Source organism: Panthera onca, assembly GCF_046562875.1.
Source record: "Panthera onca isolate mPanOnc1 chromosome E1 unlocalized genomic scaffold, mPanOnc1 haplotype 2 h2.Chr16_ul_10, whole genome shotgun sequence".
NCBI lineage: Eukaryota > Metazoa > Chordata > Mammalia > Carnivora > Felidae > Panthera > Panthera onca.
In genome coordinates this window covers 91,788-119,147 of record NW_027675809.1, presented here as the reverse complement: position 1 = coordinate 119,147, position 27,360 = coordinate 91,788, and the positions used below count along the sequence as shown (strand labels likewise).

General features: G+C 37.9%; 1 protein-coding gene, 1 long non-coding RNA gene and 1 pseudogene across 3 annotated transcripts in view; 1 reads left to right on the top strand and 2 right to left on the bottom strand.

The window, feature by feature from the left end:
* LOC145715118 (uncharacterized) overlaps positions 1-8,710 on the top strand; it is a 42,625-nt gene extending 33,915 nt beyond the window's left edge. The window contains exons 13-16 of the mRNA XM_081794714.1: positions 1,894-1,998; positions 2,654-2,707; positions 3,217-3,321; positions 8,667-8,710. Of these exons, the coding sequence (XP_081650840.1) occupies positions 1,894-1,998; positions 2,654-2,707; positions 3,217-3,321; positions 8,667-8,710 (308 nt within the window). The remainder of the gene's footprint in view (positions 1-1,893; positions 1,999-2,653; positions 2,708-3,216; positions 3,322-8,666) is intronic.
* Positions 1-27,360, bottom strand: part of LOC145715120 (uncharacterized) — a 353,021-nt gene that overhangs the window by 304,600 nt on the left and 21,061 nt on the right. The window lies entirely within an intron of this gene.
* LOC144615255 (iron-sulfur cluster assembly 1 homolog, mitochondrial pseudogene) lies at positions 8,721-9,086 on the bottom strand (annotated as a pseudogene).

The following is a 27,360-nucleotide window of genomic DNA, read 5'->3' as shown; positions in this document are numbered from 1 at the left end:
CATATAAAATTTCATAATACTCTTTTATAATTATTTGTATTTCTGTGGTGTTGATTGTAATCTCTCCTCTTTTACTTATGATATTATTTATTTGGGTCCTTTCTCTTTTCTTTTTGATAAGTCTGGCTAGGAGGCTATCAATTTTATTAATTCTTTCAAAGAACCAGCTCTTAGTTTCATTTATCAATAATAGCCAAACTATGGAAATAGCCCACGTGTCCATCAACTGATAAATGGATAAAGCAGATGTGTATATATACAGTGGAATAATACTCAGCCACCAAAAAGAATGAAATCTTGCCATTTGCAACAATGTGGATAGAGCTAGGGTGCGTTATACTAAGTGAACTAAGTCAGTCAGAGAAAGACAATACCATATGATTTCACTAAGATGTGGAATTTAAGAAACAAAACAGATGAACATATGGGAAGGGAATAAAAAAGAGGGAAGAAAACCTTAAGAGACTCTTAATGGTAGAAAACAAACTGAGGGTAGATGGAGGGAGGTGGGCAGGGGATGGGCTAAATAGGTGATGGGCATGAAGGAGGGCACTTGTTGGAGGGAGCACTGGATGTTATATGTAAGTGATGGATCACTAAATTCTACTCCTGAAACCAATATTACAGTATATGTTAACTAACTAGAATTTAAATAAAAATTTGGAAGAAAAAAAAGACACTGGACTATTACTCAGCCACTAAAAAAATAAATAAATATAATACTTGAAGGATTTATAAATAGCTGAAGAAAGAACTAAGGAACTTAAGAAATTACAAGGCGTATAGCACAGAAAGACAAAGAAATGGAGACTCTGAAAGAGAGGTTAAGAGACACTGAGGATAGATAAGAAAATCTTAGATATATCTATTTGGAATTCCAGGAAGAAAAGAGAAAGAAAACAAGACAGAGGCAATATTTGAAGAGAACTTTCCAGAACAGATAAATAGTATAAATCTAATGAAGCCAAGTGACTCTTAAGCAGAATAAATAAAAAGAAATTTATACTAGACATATGCACTTGAAATATGCAACATACCTAATTTATGAACTAAAAGTTTAGGATTCTAGGCAGCAAACTTCAGAGATGCCCTTTACACTGATTTAAACAAAAGGCTTAATTAAACCAAAATTGTTTTTCCTTCTTAAAGTTACAAAAGTATAGTAATCAAAAGATTATTTACCATAAAAATAGTACAAAACAAAAATTATTGTGGAAGCCTGAGGCTCTGTTTTGAAACATACTTTTTAACAAGCATCACTATGTGTATTTTTATATATATTATATTAATTTTTAATTCATATTAAGGCATATAATCTTTGTACCTTTCTAGATTTATGTGCCTAACATTATACTGCTCCTAACATAATTACAATTTCAAACCATCAGGAGAACTACTTACATTTCTATTTTGTGAAGAAAAGACCCAAATTATTATTTTATTATTTATATATTTATAAACCAGCCAAGGTGATAATAAATTTTAATTTTGGGGGGTGCCTGGGTGGCTCAATCGGTTGAGTGTCCGACTTCAGCTCAGGTCATGTGTGATTGGATCACATTCATGAGTTCGAGCCCCACATTGGGCTCTGGGCTGGCAGCTCAAAGCCTGGAGCCTGCTTCAGATTCTGTCCCCCTCTCTCTCTGCCCCTCCCCACTCATGTTTTGTCTCTCTCTCTCTCTCTCTCTCTCTCAAAAATAAATAAACATTAAAAAAAAGTTTATTTTAATTTTTTTGTTTGTTATAGATTATGTGATTCTTAAGTACCGATGAAATTATCTTAATGGCACATGAGTAAAAATATTGCTAGTTAGCAGCATTTGATTGTAATCAAACTCACTAATTTTGTGTTCTTCGCAAGTTCTTTTTTATCACCATTTCTGTCTTTTCTAGGAAAGCAAATTGATGTCAGTGATGTAGACAGTGCTCTGAAAGACATGAAAGTGGAGGTCACAGACAAGGAATACTTTAATTTAGTAAAAACTCTACCAGTTGATGGTAAGGATTTAAAATATATATGTAGACTTCAAGGGGTTTAGACTACTTGCCTGTGAGATTTTCTTCTAAAATGCTGTCAGATTGTTACAGGTTGTTTTGTTTTATTTAATCATTTTTGAAAACTTTTAACATTATTTAGAATAATTCTAAATAATTATTTTAGAATAAAACTAAAATTTTAGTTTTTATTTTAGAATAAAAACTAAGTGACCCAAAAAACCAGGGTCATTTCATTTTCATTATGGTAATCAATAGCTATTTCACTTAATCTTGCCAATAAGATATGTGTATTGTTGTCCTTGGTTCCGTTAATATTCCTGAGAGTAAGTGGAAAAATGTAAAAATGGGAAAAGAAAGAATGTAAGGAAAGAAGTCAAGGGTAAAAATAAATCAAATGAGATATGTTTTATAAGTTTTAAACCACTAATCCTTGCCTTTTATGCAAAAGTGAATAAATTTGCCTCATTAAAAATCTTTCTCCAAACCAACTTTGTCATTATTTGAGAGGAAATTAGGTACATTTCAGAAAAATCATTAAAAAGTCTATTTTTTTTTTGAAATTATGGAAATAGGGAGAAAATTGTAGAATATTTATTATTTAGGTGAATCTCCCTTATTATTTTTCTCTGACCGTGCATCATGTCTTTTCTTACAGCTGAAGGAAAGGTGTATCAAAAAAGGCTGCTGGATGGTGTGAAGGCTCTTCAAAGTGAGTGAGAAGTATGATGAGAAAGCAGATATATCTGTGATATTCTCTTATTTTTCATATACACTGATTTATTTTTATTACGTTAAAAATTTCACATGTGTATTTCCCAATATTTATGGATATGTGGTATATGCCATAAATCCCTAGGAAATTACCCAGCCCCTTTCGAACTTGCACTATGTTGATATGAACAACAAGATACAGTCTGAGGATGAGACTCTCCATCTAGTCTTAAAATTGACCCTCCTTGGGCACCTTTTGGGATGAGCACTGGGTGTTGTATGGAAACCAATTTGACAGTAAATTTCATATATTAAAAAATAAAAAAAATATATATATCCCATTATAAAAAAAAAAAAAAAAAAAAAAATTGACCCTCCTTATACCGTTGACTAGCTTTTACTGGACCTTAAAGTCTTCATGAGTAAAGTGATAACCATAATATACATGAATTAGTAAGGAGTTTTTCTGCATCTTGGTTGTTTTTATGATAATTTGTCTCTCCTAAGGAGGAAAGGTGGCTATGAATAACCTCGTCCCATTTCTGGAAAATATGGGGATTAAGCTGTCACACAAAGAACTTGAAGATTTTTCACAAAACCTACCAGTTGCTGGTGAGCATTGCACATAAAAATGCATTCCCTTTAGGACAGCTTGGGTTTGAGAGTATCCATAGACCAGTGATAGTGTTTATTTAGTATCAACAGGGCATTTTTTAAAGGATGTGGCTGAATTCAAGTTTCACGTGAAAGTACATCCTGTCTCTTCTTTAAGAGAGTGTTCTACTATGAATAATTAAAATTGGTGAGAGTACTGACAAACAATTCTCAGATCAAAGAATAAAGAAGAAAATGAAAACAGAATGAGAAACATTTCAAAGAAACACTAAACAATAAGAGAACAGCCTATGATGAAGAATGATTCAAATTGACTAATGGTTGGGGTGCCTGTGTGCCTCAGTCTGTTGAGTGTCCGACTCGATTTCAGCTCAGGTCATGATCTCATGGTTCATGGGTTCAGGCCCTGCATCAGGCTCTGTGCTGACAGTGTGGAACCTGCTTGGAATTCTCTCTCTCCTGTTCTCTCTGCTCTTCTGCTGTTATCTCTCTCTCTCTCTCTCTCTCTCTCTCTCTCTCTCTCTCTCTCTCTCAAAAATAAATAAAAACATTTAAAATGTTTTTAATAAAAATAAATATAAAAAATAAAAATATTTAAAACATTGACGGATGGTTATTTCCAGTATATATGCCTCAGCTATTCTGATATAGTCAGAAAGACTAAAAAGGGATAGAGAGAAACATACTAAGAATTTTAAAAACATACTAGATATCAAGCATAATAATACTATTACAATATGTTATATATAACATGAGATTAAGATGTTGAAAATATTAATAAAATGAACATTTTTCCAGTGTAAAATAAATAAATTACCTATGTTGAGCAAAGAAGTGAAAAAAATCGAGAGACCAATAATAATAATTGCAAAAACCTATCAAATAATTGCATCTATCAACTGTCCACCACCACCTATCACTCTAACAAAAGGTGACAGGCACAGAGAGTTTTAGGAGTAAGTTCTTTCAATTCTTCAATTTATTTTAATACTATCTAAACCGGTCCAGAGGATTCCAGTTTGAGATGATGAAAAAACCAAAATCTGTCTAGTTTTTCTTTCCTCCAATACCTAACAAAGTGAACAAGAACAAAGAGCTACAGGCAGAATTGAAGGTCTGATGGGAAGCCCAAGAATACCATCCCATGCACAGATCTGTGGTTTGGTTAAATGTCTTTACCGAGTTCATTCTACTTAACTAGAGCAACGAACCCTGCTGGGACATTAAACCAAACCTCAGATATGGGAGCAGGGCTCACATATAATGAAGACCATGTAACATATCACCACACTCTCCGATTACAATAGAAGTGAGTAGAACAGTTTTCTTTAAATACACCTAGCTGAAGAAAGCTAACTGGTCTGAGATGCTATCAAGAGAGCAACTAAACATTGTTACATTAAATCCTGAGAATAAAATGAAAATCTGAACACAACTGCTGAAGTATATGCAAAACGAAAAGAAAGGATATGGCACCAATTCTAGCATTAGCACAGCAGAGAAAAATAGCAAAAGAAAAATAAGGAAAGAAGATGGAATGGAAGGAAGATAGCATGCAAAAAACAAATAACCCCATCTTGTAGTAATATAGTCAGTTTAACCTAAGGAACAACCAAAAAGAAGTACTTGACAATTAATTCACATTACAGAGCAATTTCATGGATTCAATAAAACTAGATCTCAAAATGAGAAGGTTACATAACATGGTGGCACTAAAAGAGACAGGGGCACCCATATGGCTCAGTCGGTTAAGCATCTGACTTTGGCTCAGGTCATGATCTTGCAGTCCATGAGTTCAAGCCCTGCATCGGGCTCTGTGCTGACAGCTCAAAGCCTGGAGCCTGTTTCAGATTCTGTGTCTCCCTCTCTCTCTCTGCCCCTCCCCTGCTCGCGCTCTCTCTGTCTCTGAGAAATGAATAAACCTTAAAAAAAAATTTTTTTTATAAAAAAAAAAAAAAGAGAGAGAGACAAGGGTGCCTTGGTTGCTTAGTCGGTTAAGCATCCGACTTTGGCTCAGGTCATGATCTCATGGTTCCGTGAGTTCGAGCCCCTTGTTAGGCTCTGTGCTGACAGTTCAGAGCCTGGAGCCTGCTTCAGATTCTGTGTCTCCCTCTCTTTCTGTTCCTCCCCTGCTTGTGCTCTCTCTCTCAAAAATAAATAAAACATTAAATTTTTTTTTTAAAAAAGAGAGACAAACCATGAAACAGATTCCAAATGATAGAGAAAGAACTAAGGGTTGTGTCATAGACTCTAAGTCTAAAGTTCTCTTTTGACCAGCAAAAGAGTGGACACAAGATTAAAGCAAGAGATGGATAATGTCTGGGGAAAAGACAAGAGCCCCGAATAAGGGCCCTTGCCCCATATTTATTCAGATCAGAAGGCTTACACCCAAATGTAATGGGTGTGTACAAAGAGACAAACTAGGAACATTAACTTGGGGACGTGAGGGAAAAGGGGGGTTTTGAAGATATACAGTGTTTGGGGTTTGGGTCAATATAAAACAAAATCTGGGCACCAGGCAGATGGGTAGATGGTTGTTAACAACAGACAGGAGGCGCTATTTATCATACCTGTTTATCTTTGCCAGCCTAGGGGATAAGGCAGATAGGGGAAATAACCTCAGGGTTAATAAGGCACCTTTTCTTACGTTAACCATCTCCCACTTCGGGCTGCTTTGCCTGCAGCACAGCGGTCCATAGTCCAATTCACCAATTTACCTAACCTGGCCCTATTCTCCTATGAAAGCAGATTTTCTGCTGTAGTACTAACTTGGGGGTGCTTCCACCCTGAATATCTAATCTTGTTCATTTCATATACCTATCAGGGGCGCCTGGGTGGCTCAGTCAGTTGAGCATCCGACTTCAGCTCAGGTCATGATCTCACGGTCTGTGGGTTCAAGCCCCGTGTCGGGCTCTGTGCTGATAGCTCAGAGTCTGGAGCCTGCTTCGGATTCTGTGTCTCCCTCTCTCTCTCTCTGCCCCTCCCCTGCTCATGCTCTCTCTCTCTCTGTCAAAAATAAATAAACATTAAAAAAAAATTTCATATACCTATCTATATATTGGGCACCTTAGCACCATACCTATTTTAGGCCTTTGCCTCTCCCTCTCTATTCTGGGACCTCTGCACCCCCTCTCTATTTTGGGGTGCCTTGGCTCCTCCCTATTCCTGGCACCTTTGTGCCTCCCTATTCTTGGGGTGTCTTTGCACCCCCCTATTCTTGGAGTGCCAATCTAGTTTACCCAAACTTGGGTGTGAGCATTTTATGACTTTGTATTTCTTTATGCCTTGTTAACCCATTGGTGTAAACCTGGGGGATTCCTAAGCTTATCCCCACAGGGTTGCTGGAGGGAAGGTGGGGAGGGTGGGCTAAATGGGTGATGGGGATTAAGGAGGGCACTTGTGTTGAGCACTGGGTGTTGTATGGAAGTGATGAATCACTAAATTCTACTCCTGAAAGTAATATTACACTATATGTTAACTAACTGGAGTTTAAGTAAAAACTTGAGGGGCGCCTGGCTGGCTCAGTTGGTTTTAAGCATCCGACTCTTTTTTTTTTTTATGTTTCGGACATTTGTCCATTCTTCATACATGCCCTGATGTATGCTTGATGTAAGAGTCGGATCTTACAGAGTATGTATGCCTGATGTAAGAGTCGGATGCTTAAAACCAACTGAGGTTTTAAGGTTAAGCATCCGACTCTTTTTTTATTTAATGTTTATTCTTTTTTGAAAGACAGAGAGAGACAGAGCACAAGCAGGTGTGGGGTGGAGAAAGAGGGGACACAGAATCTGAAGCAGGCTCCAGGCTCTGAGCTGTCAGCACAGAGCCCAATGCAGGGCTCGAACTCACGAACCGTGAGATCATGACCTGAGCCGAAGCCGGACGCTCAACCGACTGAACCACCCAGGCACCCCTTAAGCATCTGACTCTTAATTTCAGCTCACACCATGATCTCACAGTCCTGAGATGGAGCCTGGCTTCAGACTTAAGATTCTTTCTCTCCCTCTCCTCTGCCCATCCCCTTCTCATGCACACTTTCTCTCAAGATAAATTTTAAAAACATTTAAAAAAATTAATTAAAACTTGAAACTATAAAAAATAAAATTAAAAAATAATTAAATTTTAAAAATAAAACAAGGGGAATTGCCTAACTAAAGAAACAAAGTACTAAGCAATCATTATAGAACTACTAAATAAATTATAAACATCAAAGTAAAAAATAGATGTGGCTGAAATCTTATTGACAGACTAAGAGAACTTAAGATAATCACAGTAAAAGCAGAGGGAAAAGATTAATGCTATCAGGAATTTAAATTTTTTTTAATGTTTATTTATTTATTTATTGAGAGAGAGAGAGAGAGAGAGAGAGAGCAAGCGAACAGGGGATGGGTAGAGAGTTAAAGAGACAGAGAATCCCAAGCAGGCTCTGTGCTGTCAGCACAGAGCTCTATGAGGGGCTGAAACTCACAAACTGTGAGATCATGACCTGAGCTGAAATCAAGAGTTGGACATTTAACCAACTGAGCCACCCAGGCACCCCTAATGCTATCTGGAATTTAAGTAAAAACTTAAAAAAAAATATTAATGCTCTCTGGGAAGATCTTTTATGAAGACCAATCTTTTTAATGTAATTTACCTGCCTAGTATAAGTGTCCTAAGACGTATGTAAACCTCCAAATCTGTTTTGTCAGTGTATTTAGAAAATACACAAGAATCGTTATCAAACCTAAAAATATAAACTTGTGAGCACTAAAAAAATTTTTTTAATGATTAAAAGTCAGTCCTACCTCTAAATTTTAAAAGCTGTCAACTGGTCAGGAAAATACCAATGGATTTGCAGTCAGGCCATTCAACAGAGATCTAATGACTGCACACCTATTAAGAATACATTTCCCAAAATCCTCTCAGAAAGGCAATTGTAATGGAATTAGTTCTAACAGAAAAGATTCAAGAGAGTTAAGTGCAGAGTAGGATTTTTTTCCTTAACAGAAAAGTGAGTGGAGCAGGTGAGTGAAATAGGTAAAGGGGATTTAGAGTAGAATTATCTTGATGAGCACTGAGAAATGTATAAAATTGTGTAATTAGGATATTGTACATCTAAAACTTACTGAATGTTAATTATACATGAATCTTTTAAAAGGAAGGGAAAAAGTAGAAAAATGACCCCCCCCCCCAAAAGTGATGGCTTCTCATTTTCTGTCCCCTAAAAAGAATACAAATAACACCATCTAGAGTCTAACATAGTGGCTTCATTTTCAAAATGCATCACTGTATTTTCCTCACAAGGCAGTTATACATTATAAACCTTAAGCATATAACAGTCACGTGATTTTTTCCGTAAGCCCGCAGACTTCCACAAGCCTCCAGGAGCTTACAGCCAGACTAGTCCCGAGGTTTCACATATTAAAGCTTTCTCCACAGCCACAAGTTTCTTTTCTTGTTGGGGTTGTTGAACACAAACTCTTCAACTTAGACCAATTCTGTTCCTAAAAGTGTTAGCTGTGCTTTCTTTTTGATGAACACTCTGACTCCATCTTGAACAACGTCCCCATCGGAATCTACTTTTGTTTTGGTATATTCTAGAATATAAGAAAAGCTATTACAATCCCTGGTTTGAACACAAACTTTCCCACCTATGTGTTCAAACTTATTTTTAAGAAGTTGTTTACTGCTGAAAGTGTCAGAGTAGGGGCAGGTGGGTCGGCCTGCATCTTCCTTTTCCTCACAGTCCAAACAGTGGCTTGGACTAACAAAGTTAACATCATCTTCTTGGTGTTCTGGTGTCCTAGGCTGGCTATTGTATAATTTTCTAGGTAAAGTTTTGCATTTAATGCAATGGATTTATTTTTAGGTATTTTTTATACTGTTGAAAATGGTATATTTAAATTTTTTTCTTTTTCAGTTTGTTGCTGATACATAAAAAATATTGATTTTTGTGTAATGACCTTGTACCCAGCAACCTTTCTATACTTTTATAAACTATAATTATCTGAATATCCTCCTGAGTTTTCTACATATATAATTATGTTTCCAAATAATGGCAGTTTTCTTTCTTTTCTATCATTATGCCTTTTATTTCTTCATCATGCCTTACTGCTTCAGTTAGAATTTCCAATATAGTATTGTAAATGTGATGATAGCGGACATCCTTACCTCATTTCTTTTCCTTTTTTTCTTTTAGAGAGAGAGAGAGAGAGAGAGAGCGAGAGAGCACAAGTGGGGGCTGGGCAGAGGGAGAGGAAGGGAGAGAATCTTAAGCAGGCTCATGCTCAGCACCACACCCGATGTGGGGGCTCGATCTTAGGACCATGAAATCGTGACCTGAGCTGAAATCAAGAGTCAGATGCTTAACCGACTGAGCCACCCAGGAGTTCCTACTTCATTTCTTTTTTTTTTTTTTTAATTAAACATTTTTTTTAATGTTTATTTATTTTTGAGAGAGAGAAAGAACATGAGTGGGAGAGTGGCAGAGAGAGAGGGAGACACAGAATCTGAAGCAGGCTCTGAGCTGTCAACACGATGCGGGGCTTGAACCCATGAACCATGAGATCAAGACCTGAGCCGAAGTCGGACACTCAACCGACTGAGCCACTCAGGTGCCCCAGCCTGCCTCATTTCTGATCACAAAGAGAAACATTTCCATATTTCACCATTAAGTATTACCTTATTGAAGTTTTATATATGTAACTTTTATCAGATTAAAGGAGTTCCCTTCTATTCCTATTTTGCTAAGAGTTTTGTCTTATTTCTTTCAACAGTGTTTTGTAGTGTTTGAAGTATGATCTTTGTACTTCTTTTGTTAACTTTATTCCTAGGTGATTTATTCTATTTAGTGCTCTTCTAAGTGAAACTTTCCTTACTATTATTTTTGAATTGCTTATAGCCATTACTTTTTAGTGTGTTGAGATTTGGCTTTATAATCCAGTACATGGTGATTTTTGCTAAATATTCCCTATGTGAAAAAATATGCATTCTGAAATTATTGGGTACGGTGTTGCCTATATCTCCATTAAATCAACTTTGTTAAATTTCTTGTTCAAATATCCTAAAGTCTTAATGATTTAATATCTTAATATCTGCTTCTTCTATTAACTACTGACAAAGATGTATCAAATCTCCCCCTGGGTGCCTGAATGGCTCATGACTCAGGTCATAACTCATAATTTGTGACTTTGAGCCCCACATCTGGCTCTGTGCAGACAGCGTGGAGCCTGCTTAAGATTCTCCCTCTCTCTGCCCCTGACCTCTGCTCGCACACTCTCTATCTCAAAATAAATGAACTTTAAAAAATTTCTCTCAGTGTAATTTTGGATTTTTATTTCTCATTATAATTTTATAATTTTCTTTGTTTTTTTTTGACACCATGTTAATACGAGCATACAAGTTTGGAATTATGACATCTTCACGGTGAATTAAACTTCTTTTTGTTATTACTAGAAAAGTTTTTTCTTAAAGCCTGTTTTGTTTGATGTTAATATTCCTACTCTACCTTTGCTTAGTGTTTGTATGGTCTATACTTATCCATCCTTTTACTTTTGACTTCTCTGAATCCTTAGATTTCAGATATTTTAAATTCTTAAATTTTAGAGCCTTAGATCACTTCCTTGATGAATTTTACCTAGCATAGAAGTAAGAAATAATTTCCACGTTACTCAACTCTTCAAAAAACATAAAAACAAGAAACACTTGCCAGTTTGATTTATGGAACTATCATAATCTTTATGCCGAAATTTGATGAAGAAGACACAAAAAAGGAAAATCACAGGCTAATCTTTGTATAAACAAACAATGCAAAAATCCTAACCAATTAGCATGCAAAAACCCTAAACAATTAGCAATCTGAAAATCATTTTTGCAATATTAGTAGTAATTATGAGATTACTGACATATTTGTGTTTAAATCTACTTTTACTGAATTCCTGTTTTTGTACATGTTCAACTTTCTGTTTCCTTCCATTCTTGCCTTCCTTTTGGACTAATTATTTTTTATTTTTCTTGTTAATTTAGAAGCCTCAAAGGTTATTGTAGAAATTACAATATGCATCCTTAATCTATCATAATCCGATTTTATTTTGGACTTTTATCCTCATTCAAGATGATACTGTTTTTGTTTTATACAATGTTTTCCCAGAATTATTTATATATTATCATTTCATTTCTTCTTATCCTTCCTTCCCTGTTGTCCTATATTGAAAGGGAACACTGAGAGCTAAGTCAAATAAAACAATTTTTTTCAGGCATCTGGATGCCTCAGTTGGCTAAGTGTCTGACTCTTGATCTCAGCTCAGGTCATGATCTCAGGGTTTGTGAGATCAAGGCCTGTGTCAGGCTCTGTGCTGCCAATGTGGAGCCTGCTTGAGATTCTCTCTCTCCCTCTCTTTCTGCCCCTCCCCTGCTTGTGTGTGTGCTCTCTCTCTCTCTCAAAATAAATAAACTTAAAATTTTTTTTAATTAAAAAATTAAAAAAATATATTTTCAACCTGTACCTAAACAGTCATATAAAATTTTACAGCATCATGGGGCGCCTGGGTGGCGCAGTCGGTTAAGCGTCCGACTTCAGCCAGGTCACGATCTCGCGGTCCGTGAGTTCGAGCCCCGCGTCAGGCTCTGGGCTGATGGCTCGGAGCCTGGAGCCTGTTTCCGATTCTGTGTCTCCCTCTCTCTCTGCCCCTCCCCCGTTCATGCTCTGTCTCTCTCTGTCCCAAAAATAAATAAAAAAACAAAACAAAAAAAAAAAAAAAAAAACCCCCAAAAAAACGTTGTAAAATTTTACAGCATCAGGAACCAAAAGAAATGTATAAATAGTTAACAGGAGAACAAAAAACCGACTATAAACAAAATAACAGAATCTGAATACAGGGGAAAAAACTGAGATGCATGAAACAAAGTGGAGGAAAAAACTTTAAAAAGCATTCTTATATCTAAGTAAATATGATGAAAAATGTAATATAATAGTCTGGAACTAAAATTCAAGATGATCAATGTTCTAGTTGGGGGAGAGGTATCATAAGTAGAGAAAGCAGAAGGAACAGTCTCATTGTTGGTCTGTGACTGCTTTTTGTCCTACAGGTGGTGGGAAGGTTGATCTGAAAAATGTGACAATGAAAACGAAAGAGTTTACAGGTGAGTTTCTATGACACTGAAACCCTAATGCTTTATAATAAATTATATTTAAATTTTTATATTCCTAGTAGTCTATTGTCCATATTAATTTTGCCATTTTACCCAGTTATTATAAAATATAAAATATTTCTGCCTGATAAAATCCATTTGATCTTGGATTATCTGTTTGAAAAATAAACTATAAGACTTGCTTTTGATAACATGTCCTATGTACTGTACAGATTTTTTTCTCATATATGTATATATGTCTTCACCTACATGTAAATAGCTAAATTTTAGGTAAGCACATGAATAAATAAGGTAAAGTTTTGGAAAGCTCAAGATAATGTGGTTTTGTCAACGATCAATTACATAAGTCAGTATAAGATCTCCTGCTATAATCATTTCTTTTGGCAATTCATTATCCAATTTGGTAACTAGATTTTATTCTGTTCATTATCCCCCAAATTAAGGGAGCCTTTATTATATCAATAATTTAGGAACAAATTTGCTTTGACTTCTAATGACACACTGTATTTCCACATTCCATTTTACTTTCACTCTTTAATCCCCAACTGGGAATGATGCCATATAAGCTATTTTAAGTATATTTAAAAGTACATATCATATAGGTTAATAACATTTTCTTATGAACCTCTTAAACTTACATAATACTGAGTAATTAATTTCTATAATTTTCACCTATAAACCTGTATTTTCAAAGGAGAAAAGATTGATGCCACAGATCTGAAAAACATTCTTGGAGACATGGGGATAGAAGTCAATGATAAGGAATGTCTGGAACTACAAAAATTACTACCCACTGATGGTGAGCTGCATCTGTGACCTCCAGAGTTCAGTTTAATAGTTCTATTTATGATCTTTATATTTTAAAGTGACACATGTTCAGGTATTTGTTACCTGCACCCATCCTCCAGCTCTTGCTTGAACAGTCTCTTACTCTGTACTATTCAAGTACAGAGTTCAGCTGTGAAAAAGAATCCTTTCCCACAAAATCAGTATTGAGGAAAGATGTTACTGATGATTTGGGAAGGGAAAGGACAGAGGGATTTATATCTTGTCTCAGTAAACATTGCAAAAGTCCTCATAAATTCCTGATCTCTCCCAGAGTTACTGTTCCTTACATTGTCCCTGGGGGATTCCCTTTTCCTAATCCTTATCCCTCTAAGAGCTGAACCCTCAAAACTCCCCCCTCTGTTAAGCTCAATTTCTTTTTTATTAAGTTTTTATTTTAATTCCAGTGTAGTTAATATACAGTGATATGTTCATTTTAGGTGTACAGTATAGTCATTTCAACAATTCCATACCTCACTCAGTGCTCATCACAAGTGTACTCCTTAATACCCATCACCTATTTCACGATCACCCCACTCAGCTCCCCTCTGGTAGCCATCAGTTTGTTCTCTATAGTTAAGAGTCTATTTCTTGGTTCTCTCTCTCTCTCTCTCTCTCTCTCTCTCTCTCTCTCTCTCTCTCTCTCTCCCTCTCTCTCTCCCTCCCTCCCTCCCTCCCTCTCTCCCTCTCCTTGTTTTGGTTCTTAAATTCCACACATCAGTGAAATCATATGGTATTTGTCTTTCTCTGACTAACTTATTTTGCTTAGCATATATACTCTCTGGCTCCATCCATGTTGTTGCAAATGGCAAGGTTTCATTCTTTTTATGGCTGAATAATATTCTGGTGTGTGTGTGTGTGTGTGTGTGTGTGTGTGTGTGTGTGTGTGTGTGTATTTACCACATCTTCTTTATCCATTCATCTATCTATGGACCCTTGGGCTGCTTCCATAATTTGGCTATTGTAAATAATGCTGCTATAAACGTAGGGGTGTATGTATCCCTTTCAGTTAGTGTTTTTGTATTTTTGGGGTGGACATCCAGTAGTGCAATTCAAAGGTAGTTCTATTTTTAGCTTTTTTGAGAAACCTTCATACTGCTTTTCCACATTGGGTATACCAGTTTGCATTCCCCCCAACAGTGCAAGAGTGTTCCTTTTTCTCCACATCCTCACCAAAAGTTGTTTCTTGTGTTTTTTATTTTAGTCATTCTGACAGGTGGGAGATGATATCTCATTGCAGTTTTGATTAGCATTTCCCTGATGATGAGTGATGTTGAGCATCTTTTCATGTGTCTGTTGGCCATCTGTATGTCTTCTTTGGAGAAATGTCTGTTCACGTCTTCTGCCCATTTTTAAATTGGATTATTTGGTTTTTGAATGTTGAGTTCTATCAGTTCTTTATATATTTTTAGTACTAACCCTTTATTGGATATGTCATTTGCAATTATCTTCTCCCGTTTAGTAGATTGCCTTTAGTTTTGTTTATTGTTTCCTTCGTTGTGCATAAGCTTTATATTTTGATGAAGTCCCCATAGTTTCTTTTTACTTTTGTTTCCCTTGCCTCTGGTGACATATCTAGAAAAATGTTGCTATGGCTAATGCCAGAGAAATTAGTGCTTGTGCTCTTTCATAGGATTTTTATGGCTTCAGGTCTCACATTTAGGTCTTTAATCCATTGTGAATTTATTTTCATGTATGGTGTAAGAAAGTGGTCCAGTTTCATTCTTTTGCATGCGGTTGTTTAGTTTTTCCAGCACCATTTATTGAAGAGACTATCTTTTCCCCATTGGATATTCTTATCTCCTTTGACAAAGATTAATTGACCATATAATTGTGAGTGTGTTTCTGGGTTTTCTTTTTTTTTTTATTTTTTTTATTTTTTTTATTTTTTAATATATGAAATTTACTGTCAAATTGGTTTCCATACAACACCCAGTGCTCATCCCAAAAGGTGCCCTCCTCAATACCCATCACCCACCCTGCCCTCCCTCCCACCCCCCATCAACCCTCAGTTTGTTCTCAGTTTTTAACAGTCTCTTATGCTTTGGCTCTCTCCCACTCTAACCTCTTTTTTTTTTTTTCCTTCCCCTCCCCCATGGGTTTCTGTTACGTTTCTCAGGATCCACATAAAGAGTGAAACCATATGGTATCTGTCTTTCTCTGTATGGCTTATTTCACTTAGCATCACACTCTCCAGTTCCATCCATGTTGCTACAAAAGGCCATATTTCATTTTTTCTCATTGCCACGTAGTATTCCATTGTGTATATAAACCACAATTTCTTTATCCATTCATCAGTTGATGGACATTTAGGCTCTTTCCATAATTTGGCTATTGTTGAGAGTGCCGCTATAAACATTGGGGTACAAGTGCCCCTATGCATCAGTACTCCTGTATCCCTTGGGTAAATTCCTAGCAGTGCTATTGCTGGGTCATAGGGTAGGTCTATTTTTAATTTTCTGAGGAACCTCCACACTGCTTTCCAGAGCGGCTGCACCAGTTTGCATTCCCACCAACAGTGCAAGAGGGTTCCTATTTCTCCACATCCTCTCCAGCATCTATAGTCTCCTGATTTCTTCATTTTGGCCACTCTGACTGGCGTGAGGTGATATCTGAGTGTGGTTTTGATTTGTATTTCCCTGATAAGGAGCGACGTTGAGCATCTTTTCATGTGCCTGTTGGCCATCTGGATGTCTTCTTTAGAGAAGTGTCTATTCATGTTTTCTGCCCATTTCTTCACTGGGTTATTTGTTTTTCGGGTGTGGAGTTTGATGAGCTCTTTATAGATTTTGGATACTAGCCCTTTGTCCGATGTGTCATTTGCACATATCTTTTCCCATTCCGTTGGTTGCCTTTTAGTTTTGTTGGTTGTTTCCTTTGCTGTGCAGAAGCTTTTTATCTTCATAAGGTCCCAGTAATTCACTTTTGCTTTTAATTCCCTTGCCTTTGGGGATGTGCCGAATAAGAGATTGCTACGGCTGAGGTCAGAGAGGTCTTTTCCTGCTTTCTCCTCTAAGGTTTTGATGGTTTCCTGTCTCACATTCAGGTCCTTTATCCATTTTGAGTTTATTTTTGTGAATGGTGTGAGAAAGTGGTCTAGTTTCAACCTTCTGCATGTTGCTGTCCAGTTCTCCCAGCACCATTTGTTAAAGAGACTGTCTTTTTTCCATTGGATGTTCTTTCCTGCTTTGTCAAAGATGAGTTGGCCATACGTTTGTGGGTCTAGTTCTGGGGTTTCTATTCTATTCCATTGGTCTATGTGTCTGTTTTTATGCCAATACCATGCTGTCTTGATGATGACAGCTTTGTAGTAGAGGCTAAAGTCTGGGATTGTGATGCCTCCTGCTTTGGTCTTCTTCTTCAAAATTACTTTGGCTATTCGGGGCCTTTTGTGGTTCCATATGAATTTTAGGATTGCTTGTTCTAGTTTCGAGAAGAATGCTGGTGCAATTTTGATTGGGATTGCATTGAATGTGTAGATAGCTTTGGGTAGTATTGACATTTTGACAATATTTATTCTTCCAATCCATGAGCAGGGAATGTCTTTCCATTTCTTTATATCTTCTTCAATTACCTGCATAAGCTTTCTATAGTTTTCAGCATACAGATCTTTTACATCTTTGGTTAGATTTATTCCTAGGTATTTTATGCTTCTTGGTGCAATTGTGAATGGGATCAGTTTCTTCATTTGTCTTTCTGTTGCTTCGTTGTTAGTGTATAAGAATGCAACTGATTTCTGCACATTGATTTTGTATCCTGCAACTTTGCTGAATTCATGTATCAGTTCTAGCAGACTTTTGGTGGAGTCTGTCGGATTTTCCATGTATAATATCATGTCATCTGCAAAAAGCGAAAGCTTGACTTCATCTTTGCCAATTTTGATGCCTTTGATTTCCTTTTGTTGTCTGATTGCTGATGCTAGAACTTCCAGCACTATATTAAACAACAGCGGTGAGAGTGGGCATCCCTGTCGTGTTCCTGATCTCAGGGAAAAAGCTCTCAGTTTTTCCCCGTTGAGGATGATGTTAGCTGTGGGCTTTTCATAAATGGCCTTTATGATCTTTAAGTATGTTCCTTCTATCCCGACTTTCTCGAGGGTTTTTATTAAGAAAGGGTGCTGGATTTTGTCAAAGGCCTTTTCTGCATCGATTGACAGGATCATATGGTTCTTCTCTTTTTTTTTGTTAATGTGATGTATCACGTTGATCGATTTGCGAATGTTGACCCAGCCCTGCATCCCAGGAATGAATCCCACTTGATCATGGTGAATAATTCTTTTTATATGCTGTTGAATTCGATTTGCTAGTATCTTATTGAGAATTTTTGCATCCATATTCATCAGAGATATTGGCCTGTAGTTCTCTTTTTTTACTGGGTCTCTGTCTGGTTTAGGAATCAAAGTAATACTGGCTTCATAGAATGAGTCTGGAAGTTTTTCTTCCCTTTCTATTTCTTGGAATAGCTTGAGAAGGATAGGTATTATCTCTGCTTTAAACGTCTGGTAGAACTCCCCTGGGAAGCCATCTGGTCCTGGACTCTTATTTGTTGGGAGATTTTTGATAACCGATTCAATTTCTTCGCTGGTTATGGGTCTGTTCAAGCTTTCTATTTCCTCCTGATTGAGTTTTGGAAAAGTGTGGGTGTTTAGGAATTTGTCCATTTCTTCCAGGTTGTCCAATTTGTTGGCATATAATTTTTCATAGTATTCCCTGATAATTGTTTGTATCTCTGAGGGATTGGTTGTAATCATTCCATTTTCATTCATGATTTTATCTATTTGGGTCATCTCCCTTTTCTTTTTGAGAAGCCTGGCTAGAGGTTTGTCAATTTTGTTTATTTTTTCAAAAAACCAACTCTTGGTTTCGTTGATCTGCTCTACAGTTTTTTTAGATTCTATATTGTTTATTTCTGCTCTGATCTTTATGATTTCTCTTCTTCTGCTGGGTTTAGGCTGCCTTTGCTGTTCTGCTTCTATTTCCTTTAGGTGTGCTGTTAGATTTTGTATTTGGGATTTTTCTTGTTTCTTGAGATAGGCCTGGATTGCAATGTATTTTCCTCTCAGGACTGCCTTCGCTGCGTCCCAAAGCGTTTGGATTGTTGTATTTTCATTTTTGTTTGTTTCCATATATTTTTTAATTTCTTCTCTAATTGCCTGGTTGACCCACTCATTCGTTAGTAGGGTGTTCTTTAACTTCCATGCTTTTGGAGGTTTTCCAGACTTTTTCCTGTGGTTGATTTCAAGCTTCATAGCATTGTGGTCTGAAAGTATGCATGGTATGATTTCAATTCTTGTATACTTATGAAGGGCTGTTTTGTGACTCAGTGTGTGATCTATCTTGGAGAATGTTCCATGTGCACTCGAGAAGAAAGTATATTCTGTTGCTTTGGGATGCAGAGTTCTAAATAGATCTGTCAAGTCCATCGGATCCAATGTATCATTCAGGGCCCTTGTTTCTTTATTGACCGTGTGTCTAGATGATCTATCCATTTCTGTAAGTGGGGTGTTAAAGTCCCCTGCAATGACCACATTCTTATCAATAAGGTTGCTTATGTTTATGAGTAATTGTTTTATATATCTGGGGGCTCGGGTATTTGGCGCATAGACATTTATAATAGTTAGCTCTTCCTGATGGATAGACCCTGTGATTATTATATAATGCCCTTCTTCATCTCTTGTTACAGCCTTTAATTTAAAGTCTAGTTTGTCTGATATAAGTATGGCTACTCCAGCTTTCTTTTGGCTTCCAGTAGCATGATAAATAGTTCTCCATCCCCTCACTCTCAATCTAAAGGTGTCCTCAGATCTAAAATGAGTCTCTTGTAGACAGCAAATAGATGGGTCTTGTTTTTTTATCCATTCTGATACCCTATGTCTTTTAGTTGGCGCATTTAATCCATTTACATTCAGTGTTATTATAGAAAGATACGGGTTTAGAGTCATTGTGATGTCTGTATGTTTTATGCTTGTAGCGATGTCTCTGGTACTTTGTCTCACAGGATCCCCCTTAGGATCTCTTGTAGGGCTGGTTTCGTGGTGACAAATTCCTTCAGTTTTTGTTTGTTTGGGAGACCTTTATCTCTCCTTCTATTCTAAATGACAGACTTGCTGGATAAAGGATTCTCGGCTGCATATTTTTTCTGTTTAGCACACTGTAGATATCATGCCAAGCCTTTCTGGCCTGCCAAGTTTCAAAGGAGAGATCAGTCACAAGTCTTATAGGTCTCCCTTTATATGTGAGGGCACGTTTATCCCTTGCTGCTTTCAGAATTTTCTCTTTATCCTTGTATTTTGCCAGTTTCACTATGATATGTCGTGCAGAAGATCGATTCAAGTTACGTCTGAAGGGAGTTCTCTGTGCCTCTTGGATTTCAATGCCTTTTTCCTTCCCCAGTTCAGGGAAGTTCTCAGCTATAATTTCTTCAAGTACCCCTTCAGCACCTTTCCCTCTCTCTTCTTCCTCTGGGATACCAATTATGCGTATATTATTTCTTTTTAGTGTATCACTTAGTTCTCTAATTTTCCCCTCATACTCCTGGATTTTTTTATCTCTCTTTCTTTCAGCTTCCTCTTTCTCCATAACTTTATCTTCTAGTTCACCTATTCTCTCCTCTGCCTCTTCAAGCCGAGCCGTCGTGGTTTCCATTTTGTTTTGCATTTCGTTTAAAGCGTTTTTCAGCTCCTCGTGACTGTTCCTTAGTCCCTTGATCTCTGTGGCAAGAGATTCTCTGCTGTCCTGTATACTGTTTTCAAGCCCAGCGATTAGTTTTATGACTGTTATTCTAAATTCACTTTCTGTTATATTATTTAAATCCTTTTTGATCAGTTCATTAGCTGTTGTTATTTCTGGAGATTCTTCTGAGGGGAATTCTTCCGTTTGGTCATTTTGGAGAGTCCCTGGCGTGGTGAGGACCTGCAGGGCACTTCCCCTGTGCTGTGGTGTATAACTGGAGTTGGTGGGCGGGGCCACAGTCCGCCCTGATGTCTGCCCCCAGCCCACCGCTGGGGCCACAGTCAGACTGGTGTGTGCCTTCTCTTCCCCTCTCCTAGGGGCGGGATTCACTGTGGGGTGGCGTGGCCCATCTGGGCTACTTGCACACTGCCAGGCTTGTGTTGCTGGGGATCTGGCATATTAGCTGGGGTGGGTAGGCAAGGTGCACGGGGGCTGGAGGGGCAGGCTTAGCTCGCTTCTCCTTAGGTGATCCACTTCAGGAGGGGCCCTGTGGCAGCGGAAGGGAGTCAGATCCGCTGCCGGAGGTTTGGCTCCGCAGAAGCACAGAGTTGGGTGTTTGCGCTGCGCGAGCAAGTTCCCCAGCAGGAACTGGTTCCCTTTGGGATTTTGGCTGGGGGATGGGCGGGGGAGATGGCGCTGGCGAGCGCCTTTGTTCCCCGCCAAGCTGAGCTCTGCCGCCCGGGGGCTCAGCAGCTCTCCCTCCCTTTGTCCTCCAGCCTTCCCGCTTTCTGAGCAGAGCTGTTAACTTCTGACCTCCCAGACGCTAAGTCGCGCTTGCTGTCGGAACACAGTCCGTCCGGCCCCTCCGCTTTTGCCAGCCAGACTCGGGGGCTCTGCTTGGCTGGCGAGCCGCCCCTCCACCCCAGCTCCCTCCCGCCAGTCCGTGGAGCGCGCCCCGCCTTGCCGCCCTTCCTACCCTCTTCCGTGGGCCTCTCGTCTGCGCTTGGCTCCGGAGACTCCGTTCTGCTAATCCTCTGGCGGTTTTCTGGGTTCTTTAGGCAGGTGTAGGTGGAATCTAAGTGATCAGCAGGACGCACGGTGAGCCCAGCATCCTCCTACGCCGCCATCTTCCGGAACCTTCTATTTCTGGGTTTTCTATTCTGTTACATTGATCTATGTGTCTTTTTGTGCCAGTACCATACTGTTTTGATTACTACGGCTTTGTAATATAACTTGAAGTCCAGAATTGTGATACCTCCAGCTTTGCTTTTCTTTTTCAAAATTGCTTTGGCTATTTGGGGTCTCTTGTGGTTCCATATAAATTTTAGGGTTTTTTTCTAGTTAAAAAATGTGTTGGTATTTTGATAAGGATTACAATAATGTACAGGTTGCTTTGGGTAGTATAAACATTTTAAGAATATTTGTTCTCTCAATCCATGAGCATGGAATGTCTTTTCATTCATTTGTGTTTTCTTCAATTTCTTTCATCAGTGTTTTACAGTTTTCAGAGTAGAGGTCTTTCACCTCTTTGATTAGGTTTATTCCTAGGTATTTTGTTATTTTTGGTGTAGTTGTAAATGGGATTGTTTTCTTCATTTTTCTTTCTACTACTTAATCATTAGTGTATAGAAATACAACAGATTTCTGAATATTGATTTGTATCCTGTGACTTTACTGAATTCATTTATCAGTTGTAGTAGTTTTTGGTGAAGTCTTTAGGGTTTTCTTTTTTATTAGTATGTTTTATTTAAACTTTAACAGTTCCCCCTCCCTTTTTTCTTGCCATTCATTTATTAAAGAAACTGGGTCATCTGTTCTAATATTTCTTACATTCTAGATTTCATTGATTATATCTCCAGGGTGTTCCTCAAATTTTTTTAAGTGTTTTATTTATTGTTGAGAGAGAGAGAGAGAGAGAGAGAGAGAGAGAGAGAGAGACAGCACAAGTGGGGCAGGAGCAGAGAGAGTGGGAGACACAGGCTCCGAAGCAGGCTCCAGGCTCCAGGCTCCAAGCTGTGAGCACAGAGCCTGATGTGGGGCTTGAACCCATGAACTGTGAGATCATGACCTGATCCAAAGTCAGACACTCAATCAACTGAGCCACACAGGCAGCCCTCCAGGGAGTTCTTTAAATGTTCCTCTACCACCTACACATTCTGTACACTAGGCAGACCTAAACACTTGATTAGATTTCAGGTTTGCTTTTTTTCCCCAGAAAGAATATTTACACCTAGTATCATGTGCTTCATATTGCATCACATGAGGAAGTGCATTAGCTTATATCTCTTTCTTTTTTTTTTTGTTTTTTGTTTTTGTTTGTTTTTTTGTTTTGTTTTTTTTTTTTTTGTATCTCTTTCTATATGATGTGAAAATCTACATCTGGACTCTGATGATGTCATTCTGATCCCATCCATCATAATATTCTCTGTCAGCCTTTTACCTAATTAATAGTTTTTAGCAGCTATTGATAATCACTACTTAAACCCATTATTTCACTTGGAGTTGCAAAATGGTAAAAATTCTTCATTCTTCCTGCATTTATTAACTAAAATACTTCTGAAAGAATTCTCTCACTAGTTATTTGGATTTTTACTTTTTAAAAATCTGAAATCTGAATCACTTACATCTTCAACTTAAGAACAATGACTTAATTATTAGATTTATACAAAAAGAAATCAATGTTCAGTCTACAAATTTAGAAAAATATACAACTGTTTGGGTAACAACAAACATCCATATACTGGTATTGCAAAGCTCTTATTACAAGAATAATTCCTATTCTAGTTCAAAGACTTTTTCAACAAGAAGACTATATGACAATCTTGTAATTTAGAAGTAACTATGTATCATAGTCTCTTGGGCACCTGGCTGGCTCAGCGGGCTAAGCGTCTGACCCTTGATTTTGGCTCAGGTCATGATCTCAGGATTCAGGAGTTCAAGCCCCATCTCAGGCTCCGTGCTGATGGTGCAGAGCCTGCCTGGGATTCTCTCTCCCTCTCTCTCTGCCCATTTCCCACTTGCTCTTTCTCTCTCTCAAAATAAATAACTTTAAAAAAAAAAGAATCTCTGTACATCAACAGATGAAGTAAAGATAAGCACCTGTGGCAAATGCTATGTGGATATCTCTGAATCAAGAACAATATCTGCTAGTAATGAAAAGACTGCAGACCCTGGCCACCCCCATCCAAAAAAAAAAAAAAAAAAAGTTGTTCAAAAGAGTGTCTGGAGATTTTGAACAAATCCAGACAAGCATGAAGAAGCGTGTCTGGAGCTGAGCCATGGTGAGGAGTATAGATAAGACTTGTCTACAGAAACATAGAGGGTAATAGTCAGACAACAGGTGCTCTGCTCTCTTAAGACTACAAAAAGAGGCAGCTCAAAATTAGCTTGCACACTGTCTTTCCTGGGGTCTCCTCAGCAATGAAAAACTACAAGGCTCCAGGGTTTTCTATATAGAGTATCATGTCATTTGCAAATAGTGAGTTTTACTTCTTCCTTACCAATTTGGATGCCTTTTATTTCTTTATGTTGTCTAATTGCTGTGGCTATGACTTCCAGTACTATGTTGAATAAAAGTGGTGAGAATGGACATCCTTGTCTTTGTTAGCCATGGATTTTTCATATGTGACCTTTATTATGTTGAGGTGTGTTCCCTCTAAAACTACTTTGTTGAGGGCTTGTGTCATGAATGGATGTTGTACTTTATCAAATTCTTTTTCTGCATCTAGTGAGATGATCATATGGTTTTTATCCTTTCGTTTGTTGATGTGATGTATGACGTTGATTGATTTGCGAATACTGAACCACCCTTACATCCTAGGAATAAATCCCACTTGATCATGGTGAATGATTTTTTAAAAGTATTGTTGGGTTCTGTTTGCTAGTATTTTGTTCAAGATTTTTGCATCTATGTTTATCAGAAATATTGGCAGTGGTGTCTTTATCCGGTTTTAGTATCAAGGTGATACTCACCTAATAAAATGAATTTGGAATTTTTCCTTCTTCTATTTTTGGAATAGTTGGAGTAGAATAGGCATTAACTATTCTTTAAATGTTTGATAAGATTCACCTGTGAAGCCATCTGATCCTGGTCTCTTGTTTGTTGAGAGTTTTTTAGTTACTGATTTAATCTCCTTGCTGGTAATCATTCACTTCAAATTTTCTATTTCCTCCTGCTTCCATTTTGGTAGGTTATATATTTCTAGGAATTTATCCATTTCTTTTCAGTTGTCTAATTTGTCGGTGTATAGTTTTTTCTAATATTCTCTTATAATTGTATTTATGTGGTGGTGTTTGTTATTTCTCTTCTTTCACTGGTGATTTTGTTTGTTTGAGTCCTCTCTCTCTCTCTCTCTCTCTCTCTCTTTTGATGATGAGTCTGGCTAGTTTATCAATTTTGCTGATCTTTTAAAAGAACCAGCTCCTAAAAATCTATAAAGAACTTATCAAACTCAACTTATCAACTCAGTGAAGAAATGGGCAAAAGACATGAACAGATACTTACCCAATGAAGACATGGCTTCCAATGAAGATGGCTAACAGACACATGAAAAGATGCTCAACATCACTTATCATCACAGAAATACAAATCAAAATCACACTGAGATACCACCTCACGCCTGTCAGAATGGCTAACATTAACAATTCAGGAAACAACAGATGTTAGTGACATTGCAGAGAAAGGGGAACACTTTTGTGCTGTCGGTGGGAATGCAAACTTGTGCAGCCACTTTGGAAAACAGTGTAGAGTTTGCTCAAAAAATTAAAAATAGAACTACCCTATGATACAACTGCACTACTAGGTATTTACCAAAAGGATACAAAAATGCTGATTCAAAGGGGCACGTGCACCCCAATGTTTTTAGCAGTACTGTCAACAATAGCCAAATTATGGAAAGAGCCCAAAGGTCCAGCGACTGATGAATAGATAAAGAAAATGCAAAATATATATACAATGGAATACTATTCAGCAATCAAAAAGAATGATATTCTGCCACTTGCAACAACGTGGATGGAGATACAGTGTATTATACTAAGGAAAATAAGTCAGAGAAAGATAAATATCATAGGATTTCACTCATATGTGGAATCTAAGACACAAAGCATGTGAACATAGGGGAAGGGAAGGAAAAAATAAGATAGAAACAGAGAGGGAGGCAAATCATAAAAAGATTCTTTTAAAAAAAAGTTTTTATTGTTTATTTATTTTTGAGAGAGAGAAAGACAGAATGTGAGCAGGGGAGGGGCAGAAAGAGAGGGAGACACAGAATCTGAAGCAGACTCCAGGCTCTGAGCTGTCAGCACAGAGCCGGACATGGGTGAACCCATGGACCTTGAGATCATGACCTGAGCTGAAGTCAGACACTTAACCACCACCCAGGTGCCCCCATAAAAGATTCTTAAGAGAGCGGGAAGCAAAGCATAAAAGACTCTTAATGGCAGAAAACAAAATGAGGGTTGATGGAGGGAGGTGGGCAGGGGATGGGCTAAATGGGTGATGGGCATTAAGGAGGGCACTTGTTGGGATGAGCACTGAGAGTAATATGTAAGTGATGAATCACTAAATTCCACTCCTGAAACCATTATTACATTATATGTTAACTAACTTGGATTTAAATAAAGTTTTTTTAAAAATTAAGGGGCACCTGGATGGCTCAGTTCATACGGCATCTGACTTCAACTAAGGTCATGATCTCACAGTTTGTGAGTTCGAGCCCCACATCAGACTCTCTGCTGTCAGCACAGAGCCCACTTTGGATCCTCTGTCCCCCTCTCTCTCTGCCCTTCCTCCATTCATTCTCTCTCTCTCTCAAAATAAATAAATCAACTTAAAATCTTAAAAATAAATAAATACAACTTTAAAAATTAAAAAAAAAATTAATATGAAATTTATTGTCAAATTGGTTTCCATACAACACCCAGTGCTCATCCCAAAAGGTGCCCTCCTCAATACCCATCACCCACCCTACCCTCCCTCCCACCCCCCATCAACCCTCAGTTTGTTCTCAGTTTTTAACAGTCTCTTATGCTTTGGCTCTCTCCCACTCTAACCTCTTTTTTTTTTTTTTTTTCCTTCCCCTCCCCGATGGGTTTCTGTTAAGTCTCTCAGGATCCACATAAGAGTGAAACCATATGGTATCTGTCTTTCTCTGTATGGCTTATTTCACTTAGCATCACACTCTCCAGTTCCATCCACGTTGCTACAAAGGGCCATATTTCATTCTTTCTCATTGCCACGTAGTATTCCATTGTGTATATAAACCACAATTTCTTTCTCCATTCATCAGTTGATGGACATTTAGGCTCTTTCCATAATTTGGCTATTGTTGAGAGTGCTGCTATCAACATTGGGGTACAAGTGCCCCTATGCATCAGTACTCCTGTATCCCTTGGGTAAATTCCTAGCAGTGCTAGTGCTGGGTCATAGGGTAGGTCTATTTTTAATTTTCTGAGGAACCTCCACACTGCTTTCCAGAGCGGCTGCACCAATTTGCATTCCCACCAACAGTGCAAGAGGGTTCCCGTTTCTCCACATCCTCTCCAGCATCTATAGTCTCCTGATTTGTTCATTTTGGCCACTCTGACTGGCGTGAGGTGATATCCGAGTGTGGTTTTGATTTGTATTTCCCTGATAAGGAGCGACGTTGAACATCTTTTCATGTGCCTGTTGGCCATCCGGATGTCTTCTTTAGAGAAGTGTCTATTCATGTTTTCTGCCCATTTCTTCACTGGGTTATTTGTTTTTCGGGTGTGGAGTTTGGTGAGCTCTTTATAGATTTTGGATACTAGCCCTTTGTCCGATATGTCATTTGCACATATCTTTTCCCATTCCGTTGGTTGCCTTTTAGTTTTGTTGGTTGTTTCCTTTGCTGTGCAGAAGCTTTTTATCTTCATAAGGTCCCAGTAATTCACTTTTGCTTTTAATTCCCTTGCCTTTGGGGATGTGTCGAGTAAGAGATTGCTACGGCTGAGGTCAGAGAGGTCTTTTCCTGCTTTCTCCTCTAGGGTTTTGGTGGTTTCCTGTCTCACATTCAGGTCCTTTATCCATTTTGAGTTTATTTTTGTGAATGGTGTGAGAAAGTGGTCTAGTTTCAACCTTCTGCATGTTGCTGTCCAGTTCTCCCAGCACCATTTGTTAAAGAGACTGTCTTTTTTCCATTGGATGTTCTTTCCTGCTTTGTCAAAGATGAGTTGGCCATACGTTTGTGGGTCTAGTTCTGGGGTTTCTATTCTATTCCATTGGTCTATGTGTCTGTTTTTGTGCCATGAATATGATTCTTATATTAGGGTCAGCTATATTTTTGTGAACCTTGAAAGTGGTCAGGCTATTGAATAGCATCGATTGTGTTCTCTATTGAGTTCTACGATGGTGTGAATGTTACAGGCTGTGCTCCAAGGGAATTTTATA